Genomic DNA, 18,784 nt, shown 5'->3' on the forward strand with positions numbered 1-18,784 from the left:
TTTAAAAAAAAGATAACATAATATCATAACGTAATTTACATAATTTAACATAATATCATGGGGTCTCCATTCATGCTGATGCCGACAGAATGCCTAGCAGCAATCTATTACATATGAAAGATGCTGCTGTGGAATTTCCACAGGCCCTGCTAGTTGCTAATAAATATTTGAAAATATTAAGAACACTTCTACCAAAATCACTAGCTTCAACTTTAAATAACTCACAAAGAATCCCTACCTTTCGCCTCCCCACGGGAAAAGAGTTAGACATGAGGTCAGTTTTTAATGTGGGGAAGCTCAAGCTCCCCCAAAAGAGGAATTCTGAATGAGGATAAAAAAATTTTTAAAAATTACGTCAACCTAAAAAGATTTGTTCATTGACCAAGAATAAAAAAGATGAACTGTTGTATATATATACTACACTTTAGTCCCAGTGAAAAGGCAAATTTCACAAAGGGTTGATATGCCATAAAACAAGCCGAGCATGTGAGGTCCCCCTCTACAAGTGAAAAATTTACTTTCACCATAACTAATGTTTGTGCAAAATTTCAAAAATATCCAAATTGTGGTTATTGAGAAAAGTGCGAATAAATGAACAGATGAAGGATTTGGGGGCAATTTTACTCCTATAATTACCCCTAGGAGTACAACAAGAGTTATCTAAAAAAATCCATTCTGGCAAAAATTTACTTTCGCCATGACTAATGTTTGTGTAAAATTTTTTAAAAATTCAAGGCCTGGTTATTGAGAAAAGGGTGAACAAATTAACAGAAAAACGGGAGTGAATTACAAGGTCAAATCCCTCCTTTGTCAGGGGACCAACAAACTATTTATGACATTTAGTTGATCAAATGATAAATGACAAATCTTCATCCTGGATTTGTTGTAATATTCATTAGTTTTAAATTATGTTATATATCCATATGCCATTATACACTTGTGCCGTCATCGGAAACCCAGGTTTTTGCTTGTTGGTGGACACAACCACTTGAATGCTGATGTTTAGTTTTTTAATAAAGTTTTGATACAAAGAGATAGTCACACACACACACACACACACACACACACACACACACACACACACACACACACACACACACACGACCAAAAAAATAGCTCACCTAGTTCCATTGTGTACGCCTGTCTCATATTAGGGGTAGTGTCTTGGACAAGTCTTCCCTGCTTAAAATAACAACAACAAAAAAAAATGTCCACCGGAAGTGACATAATTTCGTTGGTTTCCGTTTTGCGGTCACCTTTAACCCTTAAGTGTCACTGAAACTTTTCCATTGACTATCCTTGTTGTGTAACAAATTTTCTGAACTAGATAATCGTTAAACATCAATTTTTTTTTAAAGTTACTTTCATAAAGCAGATATAGAGAGATAGTCTTGTTCAATTTTTAAAGAATATCTATAAAAAAAATTATTTGAAAATATTGTTTAAAAATGTTTTCATGTATTTAAACAGAATTTTCATTTAAGAAAAGACAAAAAAAGAACAAACAAATAATATCAGTCATGTTGAATCAAGTTAAACCAATGCGTTTAAAGATTATTGACCAAATCAATTTTCCAATGAATTTTCACGTTTTAATATCCAATATGTTTGATCAATATGCATGATTGAATTAAATACATTGACAAGGAATGAGAAGGTATTGTAAAATATTTGTAATTGAGTAGCAGACTTATTGGTATGTACATACATTTTATTTCTTTTCTTTTTTTATTTATTTAAATTGCTTTTCAATCCCTAAAATCTTTTTTTTCTAAATGGTTTTTATTAGTAGTTATTTTTACTTCTTTTTTTTCAGAGAGAATAAATTCAAGTGAAAACCAATTGTAACTCTTTTAAAAATTTTCTATAATTTTTAAAAAGTGTTTTTCCTTTTTCTTTTTTTCTTTTGTATTAATTTTTTCCAACAGGAAGTTTATTAAAAATGTCTTTTTATTTACACAAGTTGTTTATTGAAATTGTTATTCCTTTTTGGGACCTGGTGAATTCCACAGAAATAAATAGAATCATCTCAGAAGATTTCTCTTATCACCACCTGCTTTGAAATTTTCGCATCAGTCACTTATACAAAACAATGATTAATTATTTCAGGTTCGATCTCGAGAATCGTTGGCAATTAATTATTTTCAACCAATCTACAATTTTAAAATATATATTTTAAAAATCATACCTGGAAAAAAAAAACTATATATTTAATAGCCTTATGAATGCACATTTTAAAATAAAACTAAAATACAATAGCTCAGATGTTAATAACTATTATATTTTCTGATATTTCGAGATAAACCTTATCAACTAAAATTAAGAACAGCCTTTTACGTCTTCACATTTATGTTAATCAGTTTAACACACAGTCTGAAGTTCAAATGTTCAAATCCATTTTCTAAACCGTAAAATAATAACAACAAATACCCCAAGATTGTCCTCAGTTTTATTTGATATGATTTATCTGTAAATATCACAAAATATAATAACTACCAACATTTGAACTATTGTATTTTATTTTAATATACGTAATGATAAAGTTTGTAAACATTAATATCTTTTGATTCAAACTATAACATTTTATTCGTATTATTTGGATTCACCCGACTACTGTTCTCATCTTGAGTGTGATTTTCACAACGTTTCGGTCGATGTAATCTCCGATCTTCTTCAGGTGTATCTTGTCGATACAGATTCAGAAACGTTATAACATTTTATCATCTATAAAAGAATGTTTTAGTCCCACTAATTTATAAATAAGTATAATGACTATCATAACTAAATAACAACCCTCAGAGTTTTCACTAAAAGATACAAAAAAAGATATCAAATGATATCAACCGTGTTCTATACACATAAAAAGAATAAAAACAGAATTTGGAGAGAGACCCATTAATAGCAATCATATGTGATAAATAATAAATATTTTTCTATAGAGTTATATATTTAAAAATCTATTAAATCTGTCACACTATTCTCGTATCTTATCTATCACAGTTTTGTTTCCACTTTTTATCCATTTATTTTATTTATTTTTTTTCATTAAATGCTTCAATTCATTTTAATTATTAACTAGCAGGACCTGTGGAAATTCCACAGGGGACTCATTCATATGTAATATATTGATGTTGACATTCTGTAGATGTTCAGTGTTAATGGAGATGCTCTGATATTATTGTAGCTTTTTGTTAAAACTACAAAAGTGTTTATTAAAGCTAGCACGAACGTCCGGTAAATCCCGCTTAAATATGATATTTTAATTCTTACAGATTTCCTATATATAATTATAGAGTTAATGTTCTATCGATTTTTATATATTATCAAGTTGCGATTCAAAAATAAAAAAAAGTATATCCATTTGACTTGGGTGCATTAGCTTAAATCGAAACCGAAATAAAAACTTATGAATATATATATATATATATATATATATATATATATATATATATATATATATATATATATATATATAACTTGAGTTCCTTCAGCCATAATCGAAAACGAAACCAAAACTTATAAAGAATTTTTGATAAAATTATTTATAAAAAAAATAGATGATTTAAGTGCTATCAGCGATAGTCGAAACCGAAACCAAAACTTATGAAGAATTCTTGGTAAAATTATTTAGGACAAGAAATAGAAGAACATAACAATGAAACGACCCGGATGTAACCGTGACACACAAAAGAACACACACACTATCGTATTAATGTATAGATCATAAAAAAGTAAAATGACAGATTTTTTGTTCTGTCAAGATAGATAAATCGTGTTATCATTTACCAAATGCCTGTTTATCTGTAGCACTAAGATTCTGTCATATCTCAAGAATCGTGGACAATTATTTGAAGAAAGTTCTAAACTATATTTGGACAAGGTTATTTGATTGTCTTTCGCAAAATGAAGATATTTTCCCTAATAGTAAAAATAATACAATCTGAAACCATGTTTGCAAAAAAAAAAAAAAAAAATGAAATTTGAATGCTTTTTTTAATAGATAAACTATTATTTTCGTACTTTAGCTATTCATTTTGTTTATTTAAGTAAATTATTTAATTCTTCAAAATTATTAGATTCTTTATTTTTCTATTAATTAGTAAACATTTGGTTGAAAATGATCACGTTTCAAATGAGAATTCATTTTAATGCATGCGTATAACTTCTATTTAATTATAAAATATAGAATGTTCTTGCATTTCTGTATTAATAAATTCATAAGTTAACGTGTGTCTGTGTTATTTTTGTGACTGAAAATTGAATTAATGTTTTTTTTTATTTACTACTAACATTTCAGCTCGGCGTTGCCCGGGTGTTTAGAGGTGTATGTTGAGCAAAAAAAAAAAAAAAGTGGTAAATTTTTTTTAACTTTGACCCCTATTATGACCCCTTAACATTTATGGTTTTGGGCTCAAATCAAGTTATTAAGTTAGATCCATGTCCAAGGAACCTATATCTAAAATTTCAAGTGCGTAAACCCAAAATTGTCGGAGGTGTTTGGTAGAGTTCTCAAAGGTCAAATCGTTGAACTTTGACCCCTTAATCGCCAAATTTCTGGCCAAAAACCGATCACATCGATTTTCCCAAATCTCAGTACCCTGTGTATCAAATTTCGAGTCTGTAGACTTAAAATTGACAGAGTTATTGTGTAGGGAAATGTACACAGACACACACAGACACGTTCACATTTATATATATAGATAGATAGATAGATAGATTAATCAGATATTTATTGATTTTCATTAAAAGTCTCATACATTATTCAATTGGAATTCATTATAGAGTTGAGTATTATTTATTAATTTTTATTTATTGTGGACTATTATCCTCATCTTTTTCTTAGTTGTTTCTCAACGTTTCGGCCAACTATTCCTCTGGACTTCATCAGTTGATAGAGACGTTGAATCTCTACGGTCCCAGGAGAGAATTGTTTGAAGATAGCGGTTTCATTCCTACCCAAAACCGGCCAGAGGCTTCCTTGGCCAAAACGTGGTAGACGACAACAACTACAGAAGACAGTGATTGCAGTGGATGCAGTTCGGAGATTCAGAGTTCCTATCCCGTTGTGTTTAGCACCTGACGAAGGCCAGAGGAATAATTGGCCAAAACGTCATGGAATAACTAAGAAAAGATTAGAATAGTACGCAATAAAGAAAATTATTAGAAGTCCTATTTTCAACAACAACAAAAATTAATTAAAAATCAAAACCACCAGCACGCATTTTAGTAAATCAGGCATTTTAATCGTTTGTTAATAGTTGAAAAAAGAATTAATGTGTTTGTGACCTTTCAAAATTTGACAGGAATATAGAAGCATTTAAATTGTCAAATAGATTCCCATCTATTAAAAGATGAAAAGAGTTGGAAGTTATTTACATATACTAATTTTATAAATAAAAATTCAAGCAACATAAACTTAATAAAATTAGTCATATTTTTATACAATTTAATGCATAACTTTTTGTGGGGTGCAAAATTTCTATATTTATCTTCTTCTATATATTAATATGATAGCGGGTGTGTTACTTCGTGTGTCACACTTACATCTTTTTTCTTCCGAGTGACTGTTGTTTAATTGTTATGACTTGCCATTTCTTGTAATAAATAATTTTACAAAGGATTCTTCATGAGTTTTTGGTTTCGGTTTCGATTATAGCTGATTGCATTCAAGTTATCTATTTTTTTTTTATAAATAATTTTACCAAGAATTCTTCATAATTTTGGTTTTGATCATAGCTGAATCTTTTTTTTTTTTTTTTTGTAAGTTTTGGTTTTGATTCAAGCTGATGCACCCAAGTCATATGGATATATATATATATATATATATATATATATATATATATATATATATATATTATTTTTGAAATCACAACTTTATAATATATAAGAACCGATAGAAAATTGACTCTATATTAATATATGTGAAATCTGCATGTATTAGAATATCATATTTCAGTATATTTTAAAACCAGGCTACGCCAGGCGTCCCTGCTAGCTTAGGTAAATACTTTTGCAGTTTTAACAAAAGAGCTACAATAATATCAAGGCGTCTCCATTTACGCTGAACAGCCACAGAATGCCAACATCAATACATTACATATAATAGAGCCCACTGTGGAATTTCCACAGGTCCAGCTACTTACAATTATTAAGGGCAGACTTGTTCTATTGATATTCACGATTAAAAGTGAAAAAATATTTATCATGAATATCAATAAAAAAGTTTTCCCTTCACAACTGCAATATGGAAAGTTCCATTGAATTAATAATTTCATGGCCAAACAATATGATGCTCATAATTTACAGCACAACTGCGTTGACACATCGGTTCTTGCCAGATCATCGAAGTTAAGCAACATTGAGCCAGGCTAGTACCAGATAGGTGACCATTTGGAAGGCGAGGCGCTGTATGTACCACGAGGTAAAATACCAGGCTAAGAAAACTGGCGTGGCCTATCCTTCTCTCAAGAGTAGATGGGACTCTCTTAAGCCGTGGTTGGCACCCCATCTAGTGATGGCGTCACGATAAAAAAATATACCTTTGATAGCCCTGGTGAAGCATCAAGTATTCAGCTACCGACAAGATTTGAATTCCACTACAAACTCTTGTAGTGAGTTCAATCTCGGTTACGGCCACGCTGGATGGATGGGATGGATGCCGAGTCAGTACAGCTAGTTTAAAATAAATACAGTTTGCATCTTATATCACTAAGGATCTTTAAATCTATTTGTACCTATTTACTATGCCTCTCCACGGGACAGAGTTAGACACCAGGGTCGTTTTTTAACGTAGAGAAAGGGTACAAAAATAAAAACATTGTCTCAGTCGTGAAGGACTGATCCTCCACCGAAAGAGAACAAGAAATGGAAGTGCGGCATCTGAAGAACAGATACTACACTTTGAGATATTAAATCCTTTATTCATGTTAAAAATACATTGAAAATCAACAATGAACAAAAAACTTAGGCACATGGCCAACTCAAAAAGGGGGAGGGAATTGTGGGTGTCGTTGGTCATCCTTGTCACTCCAGAACTAAACCAAATCAAAAGTTTCTCCCAGCTAGTATCTTTCACCATAATACCACATTCACCCTTTCATACTGGGGGACATCCTACTTAACTCCCAATTTTTAAAACATTTTTTATTGACGTGTAAAAACAAAAAAAAGATAACAATAAAAATGGTACAATAATTCATTCGTGTCGAGGGCGGGGGGGGGGACTTTGATCTTGACCAAAAGTCCTAAAGTAATTAAAGCATTTTCGTTATTTATTTAAACTTAAGTCAGCAACACAACCAGTAACCAGTGTTACACAAAATTAAGAATGCTAAAATTAAACTTTACTTACTGAAGTAGATTTGCTTTGTCATGTTTGATGAATCAATACTTGAGAAGAAGTTTATCTGACAATAGGTGAAAAGCACAAAGTTGAGGTCGTAGATTCGTGTCTAATTAATATTGACAGTGTTTCTCATAATGTCAAATGCAATAAGGCAGGGTCAGTCGGTGAAAGTTGAGGTTGCAGGTGTCATATTTAGACAAAACCATTTTGTTTTCCAAGATTTCAGTGTCAATTTCATTTAAATGATTCAAAAGAACATTTACCTCATTTACTTATATAATCATTTTTGATACCTATAAACACTAGTGTTTTTAAATATACACACACACACACACACACATATATATATATATTCATTCAAAAACGCCTAATAAAACAGCATTAGCAAATAACTATTAGGAGCTCAATGAAAGGGGACGATCGCCAACAGTAGAATGGAAAATAATGAGGTAGGTCAGCACATGTAGAAACTTAGATGAGCCGTGTAGACTATGTTTGAGTGCGAAATTAGCTTTCCTAAACTTGAAAGAACCACAAAATTTATTCAACTGCAGAAGTGAAATAGCAAACGTATGTATATACAAAATGATGTTTAGCTTAAAATAACACACGCGCGCGCGAAATAAATAATAATAATAACAAAAATGATAATCATAATTATAACAATAATCAATTAATGAAAAAATAAACTAGTATAAAATAAAATGTAAGTGAAAGCATTCAGATTAAAACTAGCTCAGTTCCAGGAAACATTTTCATTACGCTTGTTATTTGAGACAATTTGGTCGATATTATAAACGATATATACGTTAGAAACTATATATGTTTTGTATAATCTTAAGAATATATATATATATATATATATATATATATATATATATATATATATATGATGATGATGGTGACGGACTCTCCCATCGATGCATGACCTTCCGTCACAACAACGAAATTGTTTGGAAATCCAAACAGATTATTTGTTAATAGCGGCAAAAGTTTTGTGTAGAACCAACCACACTTTTTGGTATTACTGCCAACCTTTGTCAGGGCAGATGACTGCCACAGCACAGAGTATGCAGTAGAGCGTAGAATTTTACATCAGAGTTTCCTTCTCCTAGATGCATGTCTTAATGAAGACTAGGGGTGCATCTCTTCCAGTGAATTAACACACCCCCAGATACCAACCGGGAGAGGGAGATTTCTATGACTCGGCATGGTACATACAGCGCCTAGCCTTCCCAAATGGTTACCCATCTGGTACTGGGCAGGCTCAACGTTGCTTGATCTTCAGTGATCTGGCGAGAACCGGTATGTCAATGTGATTGTACCATATATATATATATATATATATATATATATATATATATATATATATATAGAGAGAGAGAGAGATGAAAAAGGAACAAACCAAGTTATATGATCATCAACGTTTCGTCTTTATTGTAAAACTTCTTCTAGATGAATAAATTGAAGAAAATGAAATACCAGTACAATATTCGAAAATATATTTGTTGTGAAAAGTATGACTTTGTTCTGTTTCAGAACGTAAAAAGTCAATATTGAAATATTTGAAATTATACTTGTGAAAATCAGGTTTTCAGAAATTTAATATGCAAATGAATGAATGTTGATTCCTTTTAAATAAATCGTATATATAGAAATCATGCAGGAATATCAGTATATAAGGGTCCGTTTTCCAACGTATTCTTAGTGTCATAATCTTGAAATATGATTAGTTTTTTTTGGAAAAAGAAATCCAGCAGAGTGCTCAATTAAAAGGAAAATCCGAAAAATAAGAGCGTATTGTATTTTACGTACAGAAAGTTGTTAGATGTGATAAGTCATTGGTACCGTCGGTTTCAAGCATCATCTTAAGATGAGTATTGGCTGAAGATAGCTTGATATAGATATCTAAAACGATCCTAATTATCGGGCTTGAAACCGATGGTACCAATGACTTATTTCATCTAAGAACTTTCTGTACACAAAATACAATATATATATATAATTGTTTCAAAATACCACATTAATAAAGATACACACTCATTTTCGGAAAGTTTTTCTTTTAGTAGTCACAGTATTTCGTACAATTGTTTCGGCCCATGGTGTTGGCATATAAGGATATAAATGTTTATCAAGCCATAATTTGCACATGTATAACTTTATCAGCTCGTTAGAAAAATAAATATTTCCACAACTTTTTTTTGTGGGGGGAGGGGCACGAAAAAAGACCTTTCCAGTTAATGCAGTCGGCATTCATTATTTTTCTATTATTTTATTTAAAAAAAATTATTAACAGCATATATATAACGTTTCAAACGGGTTTTTATCTACATTTTTAGATTGGATACATTTGGCTGGTAATGCAGTTATCATGCGAAATTCATTAGTGGTTTGGTGGCCAGTTTTTCGTTACATTTATTACACGCGGTTTTCTTTTTCTTACTTCCGGTATCTATCCTTATTAACGTGGTGTGTTGAAAGAAAAATATTTTTATAGCTTTAGTATTGCACTATTGAGCTATCTAAATGAGAACTTTGTTGTTCATTGATATGTAAAACATTCAGTTCTTGACAGCACCTGTTTCGTAGTGCAGAAACAACCATGTAATTATAATGTCAATATTTTAACATTTTTCGCTCTGACTCCTCAGAAGGATAAGAACTCATTAACTTTTAAAAAGAAAATAAGAATATGGGCATGATTACATAAATCCGAAAAATTTTGAAAAATGTTTGCAATTGTGTTTTATGATATTTACACCATTTTTTTTTTTTTTTTTTTACTTATATATATCATCGTGTAGACACTAATTTCATTCAAATTTTTGAAGAAACTGTTTATGTGGTCGATCCAAGGTTTACCAAAATTTCTTTGTTCTTTAAGAAATACTAAACAAAATTTGTGATTTCAGAGGTACAATCCGGTTTATTTCAGTAAAAATTATATGTATTTTCCAAACATCTGTAATGTTAGTGATGGTACGAGAATTGTCGTCATTCGTGTTGTTTTGTCAAATAATAATAATAAAAAAAAAAGGACTCAGAGATATCTTGAATTAAATAAAACTAAAAATTAATCGTCTTCATTGGTTTTCTCTCTTGCAGACCATTTTAGTTGGAGTCGATGAAAAGTCAACAGTGCACGATCTCTTAGAATACGTGTGCAGCAAACGTGGACTTAGCACTGCCGATCACTTTGTGCGTTTACAAATCTCACACGGAAACTACAGCATCCCACATCGCTGTGAACTAATCAAAAAACTTGTAAGTCATTTCGGCCATTTTGTTTTTATGTTGTCTTAACATTAAACACGTTACCTCCTTCTATGGGGGTCGTTCCAAAAGTAAGGCCTCCTATTTTTTTTCAGTTCAAAAACTAAAACGTTGAAGTGCTACAAAGACAGGAGTGGTACCATTAAAACAAGCAAACTTTTGTGCTCCGCAATTTATTTTTCTACATAGTCACTACCATTCTCAATGCACTTTTGCCAGCCTCTTTTGATGCCTTGGTTGTAAAAGTCCGGAACGCGCTTTGTCACTCACATCTCTGTCACAACTCCAAAAATCGCCGAACCCATCTTATAACTGTGCTAACATTAACTGCATCACCTTTGTAAACGTTCCACAGGCGCCGGTGAATGTTGATCGGTTCAATTTTTTTCTGCATGGAGGAATTCAATGACACATCTCTACTTCTGATGCATGTCTATTAAAGAGGTTGCTTTCTTAGAGTTTCACACTGTCAATATCTGCAACAAAGAGATGAAACTTTCAGGTCATCATAACAATGCAATTTGCAATCCCTTCTAATTCATTCTAATGAAAAAAAAGCATTACGTATGGAACGTCCCTCGTATTTGTTGTAAATATGTAAAAATTTAATGGATGAAAATCATATTTTCGTTATAATTTATAGATGAAGAGTTCTATAGATTTGAACTAGAAAATTGTTTAGAACAACCAATTTTAAAATGAAGCATACAAGCATCCTTTTGAAAAAATAATCATATGAATTATCTTTTATGATAATAATGTGCATCTTTATATGTTTTTATTTTGTTTGTAAGTAAAAGATAAAGGAAATTATTTTGTATTTTTTTGCAAATGGTGAATCAAACATTGCCTTTAAAGTCAGCCAATGACCCAAATTAAAGAGAAGCTTCCTCAGCCATGTCCAGTCTCTTACAACATCTCAGGAAGAAACTATATAGCAGCTGTGGATCAGAGAGTTAGAGAATGTCCCTTCCTCTGCTGACATCGGAATACTCTAAATAATCAAAATAATGATTTTTTTAAATCAGATCATCACAACATATCTTAAAACACAGCATATATATATATATATATATATATATATATATACATGACTAGCATTTCAGCCCGGCGTTGCCCGGGTGTTTGGATTTGTATGTTGAGCAAAAGCAAAAAAAAAAAGTGGTAGTAGGAAGGCAGGCTTGAACCCATACCGCGAAGGAGGAAAAAAACGGGGAAAAAACCTGATGTCTTTGCTGTTACGACCACATCAATTTTTTTTTAACTTGTACCCCTATTATGACCCCTTAACATTTATTGTTTGGGGCTCAAATCAAGTTATTAAGTTAGATCCATGCCCAAGGAACCTATATCTAAAATTTCAAGTGTTTAGACCCAAAATTGTCGGAGGAGTTTGGTAGAATTCTCAAAGGTCAAATCGTTAAACTTGACCCCTTAACAGCCAAATTTCTGGCCGGAAACCGATAACAAAGATTTTCCCAAATCTCAGTACTCTGTATATCAAATTTCGAGTCTGTAGACATAAAATTGAGAGAATTATTGCGTAGGAAATTGTACACAGACACACACACACGTTCACTTTTATAGATATAATAGATAGATAGATTAAACAAAAATACATACATATACATAAATATATATGGAAACAATTTTGTGTTTCCTGTAAACTTTTTACGCAAATATTATGCAAGGATAAATCATGTAGAGTATCTGCATGAATAACACGTAAGCCATTATATCTATAAAAGTGAATGTGTGTGTGTGTGTGTGTACATTTCCCTACGCAATAACTCTGTCAATTTTTAGTCTACAGACTCGAAATTTGTTATACAGTGTACTGAGATTTGGAAAAATCAATATGACTGGATTTCGGCCAGAAATTTGGCGATTAAGGGGTCAAAATTTAACGATTTGACCTTTGATAACTCTACCAAACTCCTCCGACAATTTTGGGTCTAAACACTTGAAATATTAGATATAGGTGCCTTGGACATGGATCTACCTTAATAACTTGATTTGAGCCCAAAACAATAAATTTTAAGGGGTCATAATAAGGGTCAAAGTTTTTAAAAATTTATCGCTTTTTTTTTTTTTCTCAACATACATCTCCAAATATCCGGGCAACGCCGGGCACCCATGCTAGTAGTTAACTAAAGATGATCATCCCATAAGAAAAGCGAAAAAACTAATAGGGAATTAATTAAAATGAATGTTTGAAAGAATATGCAAATTAGCTAGATCTTTTGCTAGTGAATGCAATTCCACAAGCCATATATAAGAAAATTGTATTTTCTTTTTAAATAAATAGAAAAGAGGGGTTTTAATATGAATATCAATACACACAAAAGAAAAACGAATTCATAGGAGTATAGACTAGCATGGGTGCTCGGCGTTGCCTGGGTGTTTGGAGGTGTGTGTTGAGCAAAAAAAAACAAAAAAAAGTGGTAGTAGGGAGGCAGGCTCGAACCCGTACTGCGAAAGAGGAAAAAAACGTGAAAAAAACGTGACGTCTTTGCTGTTACGACCACCGTCAAATCGGAAGTGGCATGGGTTTAAATTAAGAGTGACAGTCGAAAAGAGGGGATGACTTTGGAAAATATCGGCGAAAAAAAGCAACCCCCTCCCTGTAGAAAAGTGCCCAGTTGAGGGTGAAGACATTAATGTTTTTAGCCAATTTTTAAATATTTGTCGTCTGAAAGGGTTGCGCTTCAAAACGATACTGATCTTGTAAAAATCCGTCGCCTCTGTCAAAAGTTTTAGGTAGACATGCAAACATACATACGTACATTTATATATTGGTAGCTCAAATTTTCGACCCAAACCGATTAAAAAGCTTGCCCTATCTCTGAATACCCTTTATGTAAAATGTTTAGACCAGAAATTGTCTGAATAATTTGAGACGACAGAGGTCAAATTTTTTTTAACTTTGACCCCTATTATGACTCCTTTACATTTATTTTTTTGGGCTCTAATCAAGTTATTAAGTCAGATCTATGTCCATGGAACCTATATCTAAAATTTCAAGTGTTTAGACACAAAATTGTCGGACGAGTTTGGTAGAGTTCTCAAAGGTCAAATCGTTGAACTTTGACCCCTTAATAGCCAAATTTCTGGCCGAAAACGGGTTACAAAGATTTTTCCAAATCTCAGTACCCTGTATATCAAATTTCGAGTCTGTACACATAAAATTGACAGAGTTATTGCGTAGGGAAATGCACACACACAGACACATAGATACACACACAGACATGTTCACTTTTATATATACTAGCAAAAGTACCCGTCGTTGACTTGGTTCAAAAGCAGCCTACAGAAAATGGACTCTGATTTATGAAAGTATGATAGGTTATGAAAAGGAAGGGTTGTAAATTTTGGTTGAATTTGGGGGTATCAAAACCAAAGCAAAATATGATGAAAGTAAAAATAAAATAGATAAACCTCATAATTTATTATACCATACCTTTCACACTGAAACACTTATCACAATATTCTGTGGATCTATATTAAAAAATCTTGTTAAACATTGTCACATATTTCCATTTTATGGAGGTCAGGCGCGAACGAACACCCCATAATTTTATTATACCATATTTCTTCAAACTGAAACATAATTATCAAAATATACTGACACAGATAGATATGAAAAGTCTTTATTAAAGTTTGTGCCTATTTCCATTCTATGGAGGCCAGGCGAGAACGCAGACCCCACAATTTTATTATACCATCCCTATTTAAGTTAAAACATACTTATCAAAATATTCTTATGTACATCTATATCAAAAACACTTGTAAACGTTTTTTTTTAATTTTTAAATTTTTTATTTCCATACTTTGTGAACCATGCGCGAACGCAGACCCCACAATTTTAATGAACCACCGTTCTACCAGATCAAACATACCCATTCCTGTGTTTCGATGCATCTTCTATCATTATATGTAATCAGTTTTTTAAAATAGTCAACCATATAGGAGCCAATTCGTGACCAGACACACACACACATTCAGCTTTATATTATAGATATATATAGATAGATTATTATAGTAAAAAATAATTTATATATATATATATATATAAAATAAATAATTTGGAATTAGATTCTGTGAGTTAAAAATTTACAACAAATTTATTATTCGACATGGAATACAAAGATTTAAATTTTTTTTCTTAATCCATGGAGCTTTAGTGAATGGCTCATATCCTTAGACGAACTGTGGAATAATAAATTTTTTGTAAATTTTTTAATTTACAGATTCCGATTTTTTATTTAATCTATTGTTCTATCTTGTATATGAAGCCATTTCATCTGCCCGGAATTGTCTTATAAATATTTATACTAATATTTATATGGACTTTAAGTTTACAGTATTATACAATCTGTAATCTGAAATTATTTCTTATTTTCTTTCTTAAAAAATGCCATAAACTTTGAATGACAATTTTGAAATTTATTAATCGACGATATTTATTCAAAGAAAAGAAAACATATACTCGCTTCTGTTGTTTACAAATTGCTTTGCAAAACTGTATGTTGTTTAAGAAAGTTTGCTCGATGCTTGAAATGATTTCTTGTTTATTTATTTACAGAAATACGAAGCCATAGAAGTTTGCCAAAAGAGCTTGTTTCATATTGAACTGACAAAATCGGTGGCAGACCCAGAGTTTGGTTTTCGAGTGGAGGCAGAAATCGCAGATCACTATGAACGGGATGATGAGCTACAAGTGTATGTTAGTGAAATTAAACCAGGAGGTTTGGCACATAGAAAAGGTAAGGAACATAAATTGAGTTATTCTTGTTTGTTTGTTTGTGTTTTGTTTTTTTACACAGGCATCACCACATTATCAAGGCCAAGAGACCACTCGAGGATAAGGGTTAAAAAGTGTACAGTAGAAATTGGACAATATAGTAATCATTAGTAATGAAAATTCGGTAAATTTGTTAACTTATATGGAACGGCTCATCAAGAACTTATTTACGTTAGACTTGAAGACAACCATATTGTAGTCAGCCGGAAAGCAGGAAAATGGAAGACAATTCCACAGGCGTCCAGTTCTAAGAAAGAAGCTTTGTTCATGGAATCTACGCTTAGGTTTAGGCACAGATAAAGAGTGGGGGGAATTTTTGATAGTGTTTTCAGCTAGACGAGTGTTTCTTGTGAAAGTTTGGTGAGGGGGGGACCATAGACTGAAGCTCAGTCGAGCACTTTCCATGAAAATAACGATACATCAGAGACAAGCTCGCAACATCTCTTCTGTGAGATAGAGGTTGCAGCGAAGAGAAAAGGAGATCTCCTACGAGGCTACGAAGTCTATTTTGAACTCTATCAAGGCAGGACAAGTTCTTTCTAGCTGCTCCTGCCCAGATGTGGCAACAGTATTCCATCCTTGGACGTACCTGGCTCTTATATAGATAGAGAATTGCATCAGCAGTGAGATATCTACTGGATCGATAGAAAGATCCCACCATTTTTCCAGCGGCCCTGGCAACAGATTTGATGTACGTGTTCCATTTAAGATCAGGAGTAATTGTCAAGCCCAGAAGCTTGTCAAAACTTGAGGCCTCCTGAAGACAAGAGCCATTCATTTCAATTGATGCCAAATGTGGATCAGAATGTTGATGAGAGAAGCTTGGTTTTAGATGCATTAAAAGTAACCAGCCACTCCTTTCCCCATTGTACCACGTTTTCCAGTTATATACAAGGTGCCACCAAAAAAGGCAAAATGTGTGTGCGCATTTTTTGTATGTTCAGTAAAGGTTTTTTCAGGGGGTTCTCCGTGGGGTTACTATTTCATGCAACTTTTTATATACTGTGTAGATTGTAATATCTATGATTTGCTAACGCGCGTCGTGTCTAGATTGATTTACATCGATTTTTACAAAATTCTTGCTATTTCGGCTCCCCTCGTGTGTGTTCAGCTTTTTTGTATAAAAGCAAAACTAATCTGAAGTGAAGGCAGTGTTCCTAGCTTTCGTGCCGGGAAACCCCTTATATCAGATGATCGCTATTCAATTTGGACAATCCCCTTTTTATGGGGAGCTGGTTTCCCCCTTCCCACATCTTGGGGAAACAAAACCAGCAAAAGTTGGGTAAACAAACTAAAAAAAAACTGCATCGCAGTAAAAATTAACTGCAGGATTTCGATCATGTTTTATTTGGAGAAAGTGCCCAGAAATAAATGTTGTTACAAAAAAAAAAAAAGAAAAAAAAAAGGAGTTGAGTTATTACTTGTTTTATCTTCCTTGCAACATACTCTGCTACAATGTGTTGGGTCCCTGGTGTCTACATGTAAATGCATGTAACTTTACATTTGTATGTGCGTGTGTGTGTGTGTGTGTGTATGGGAGAGGGTAATTAGAATGTATATGAATTGTTCAGTTTAACTATTTAAAAAAATTTTTTTTTACGCTGTCATGTGTCGGACAGCTTTTTATCCCTGAAAAGGTTTTTTTTTTATCCTTCTCTCTCTCTGTTTCTTTTAAGTTCATTCTTGCCATTTCCTTCCATGTTTTCATTCGCTTCCGTTGTGAACTGACTATCTCAAGTATTTATCCATTAACTTAAGAACTTTCACTCATTCTCTCAACATTACCATACAATCGGAGTCTCCTGTTCTGTAGACATCCTATGTAAACAAGTTCTTATTAAGCCGCCCCCTTAAATAATCAAATTATACCAAATTTCAACTACTAACGATTACTATGCTGTTGTCCCCCGATGACTACCGTACACTCATTAACCTTTATCCTCGAGTGGCTTTTGGTCTTGATAAGTGGTGACCCCCTTGTAAAAAAAAAAAAAAAAAAAAAAAATTTCCATATACTGTCTATAGTTATAATCATATTTGGTTTTAAGTCTGTTTGACATGCTGGCATGTGTTGGACGGCTTTTAGAAATTCTAAACTAACATATCTCTGGCCAGGTCTTTTTTTTTGTCTCCTTTTTCTTTCAAATCCATCTGTATCAGTTGAAATGGCTGAGTCAGTTGTCAAAGGGGAATGCCAAGAAAAACCTGCGATAGATTTGAAAGACAGAGGCAAATAAAAACCTGGCCAGAAATAGGTTAGTTTGAAAGTCAATTTCTAAAAGACTTCCAACACATGCCAGCATGTCAAACAGGTGTTAAACCAAATATGATTAATAACTAGTTCAACCCATGGAAATTTCAAGGAATGAGAAATATATCTAATCAAAAAATATCTCTATCTTTACAATTATTTAAAAGTCATTTTGTGTATGTGTGTGAGTTCCTCCCGTATAGGTCCCGAAACAGTTGACCAAGCTTTTACAGATTTCACGCAAAAGTAATTTATATGTCTGGCAGTGTTCTTAGATATGTTTTGTAGAGAAATTCATCTGACAAGTATCGAAAATCGAAGACATCCAATCTTAAAAATAGTCTTTTCACTCTTATAGATAAAAGAAGAATTTTTACAAGGGAATATTTTATGTTATACCAACCAAGGGAAATAAAAAAAAAATTATTTCCCTTGGCCGGTGTAATGTAAACTATTACCCTGTAAAAATTCTTCTTTTTCATCATTAAGAGAAGAAAGACTATGTTTAAGATTGTCAAGCCCAAACATCAGCTAATGTGATATTGTAAACAAACACAGATAAAATTTTATGAACGACATTATCATTATTATTTTTTTTTTTTTTTTGTGAATTAGTCAACCAGACAAATCATTACTGGTGATATATAACAATCAAGAGGAGTGATTCTATATACAATTTGCATAAATTAAAATATTTAATGTTTAAGTGTATTGTACAATTGGGCGGCCAGCTAATGTTTTGATAAAGTTGATTTTTTTTTTGTGGCTATCGCAAAAAATTGTGTTTTTCGACAGAAAGAACAATACCATGCAGCAAATATGAGTTTATTAATATTTCTATGAAAATAGTGTCCATTGTATTTTAAATATAGAACTGAACCAAACGAGATAAATCAATAAGTACTAATAAACATTCAGAAAATAATATTGTGCTACATAGTTCAATACAAATAATAAAATCACATTGTTAAGAGACAATCTTAAATTTATTCTTTCAGTCTAGCACCTTTTGACAATGTTTTTTTATTTACCCTGTTTCTTTCGAATGTTCCCCCTTTTTTACGGAACGTTACGACGACTTCTTTCTTTCGTGAAGAACCACTGCCTGTTG

General features: G+C 32.2%; 1 protein-coding gene across 16 annotated transcripts in view; it reads left to right on the plus strand.

Moving 5' to 3' along the window:
* Nucleotides 1–18,784, plus strand: part of LOC145303663 (protein still life, isoforms C/SIF type 2-like) — a 1,026,311-nt gene that overhangs the window by 919,885 nt on the left and 87,642 nt on the right. For all 16 annotated transcript variants that reach the window (XM_080145246.1, XM_080145250.1, XM_080145247.1 and 13 more), the window contains 2 exons: nt 10,451–10,609; nt 15,204–15,384. In XM_080145246.1, coding sequence (XP_080001372.1) covers nt 10,451–10,609; nt 15,204–15,384 — 340 coding nt within the window. The remainder of the gene's footprint in view (nt 1–10,450; nt 10,610–15,203; nt 15,385–18,784) is intronic.

Source organism: Euprymna scolopes, chromosome 19 (genome assembly GCF_053919585.1).
Source record: "Euprymna scolopes isolate OS-2025 chromosome 19, ASM5391958v1, whole genome shotgun sequence".
NCBI lineage: Eukaryota > Metazoa > Mollusca > Cephalopoda > Sepiida > Sepiolidae > Euprymna > Euprymna scolopes.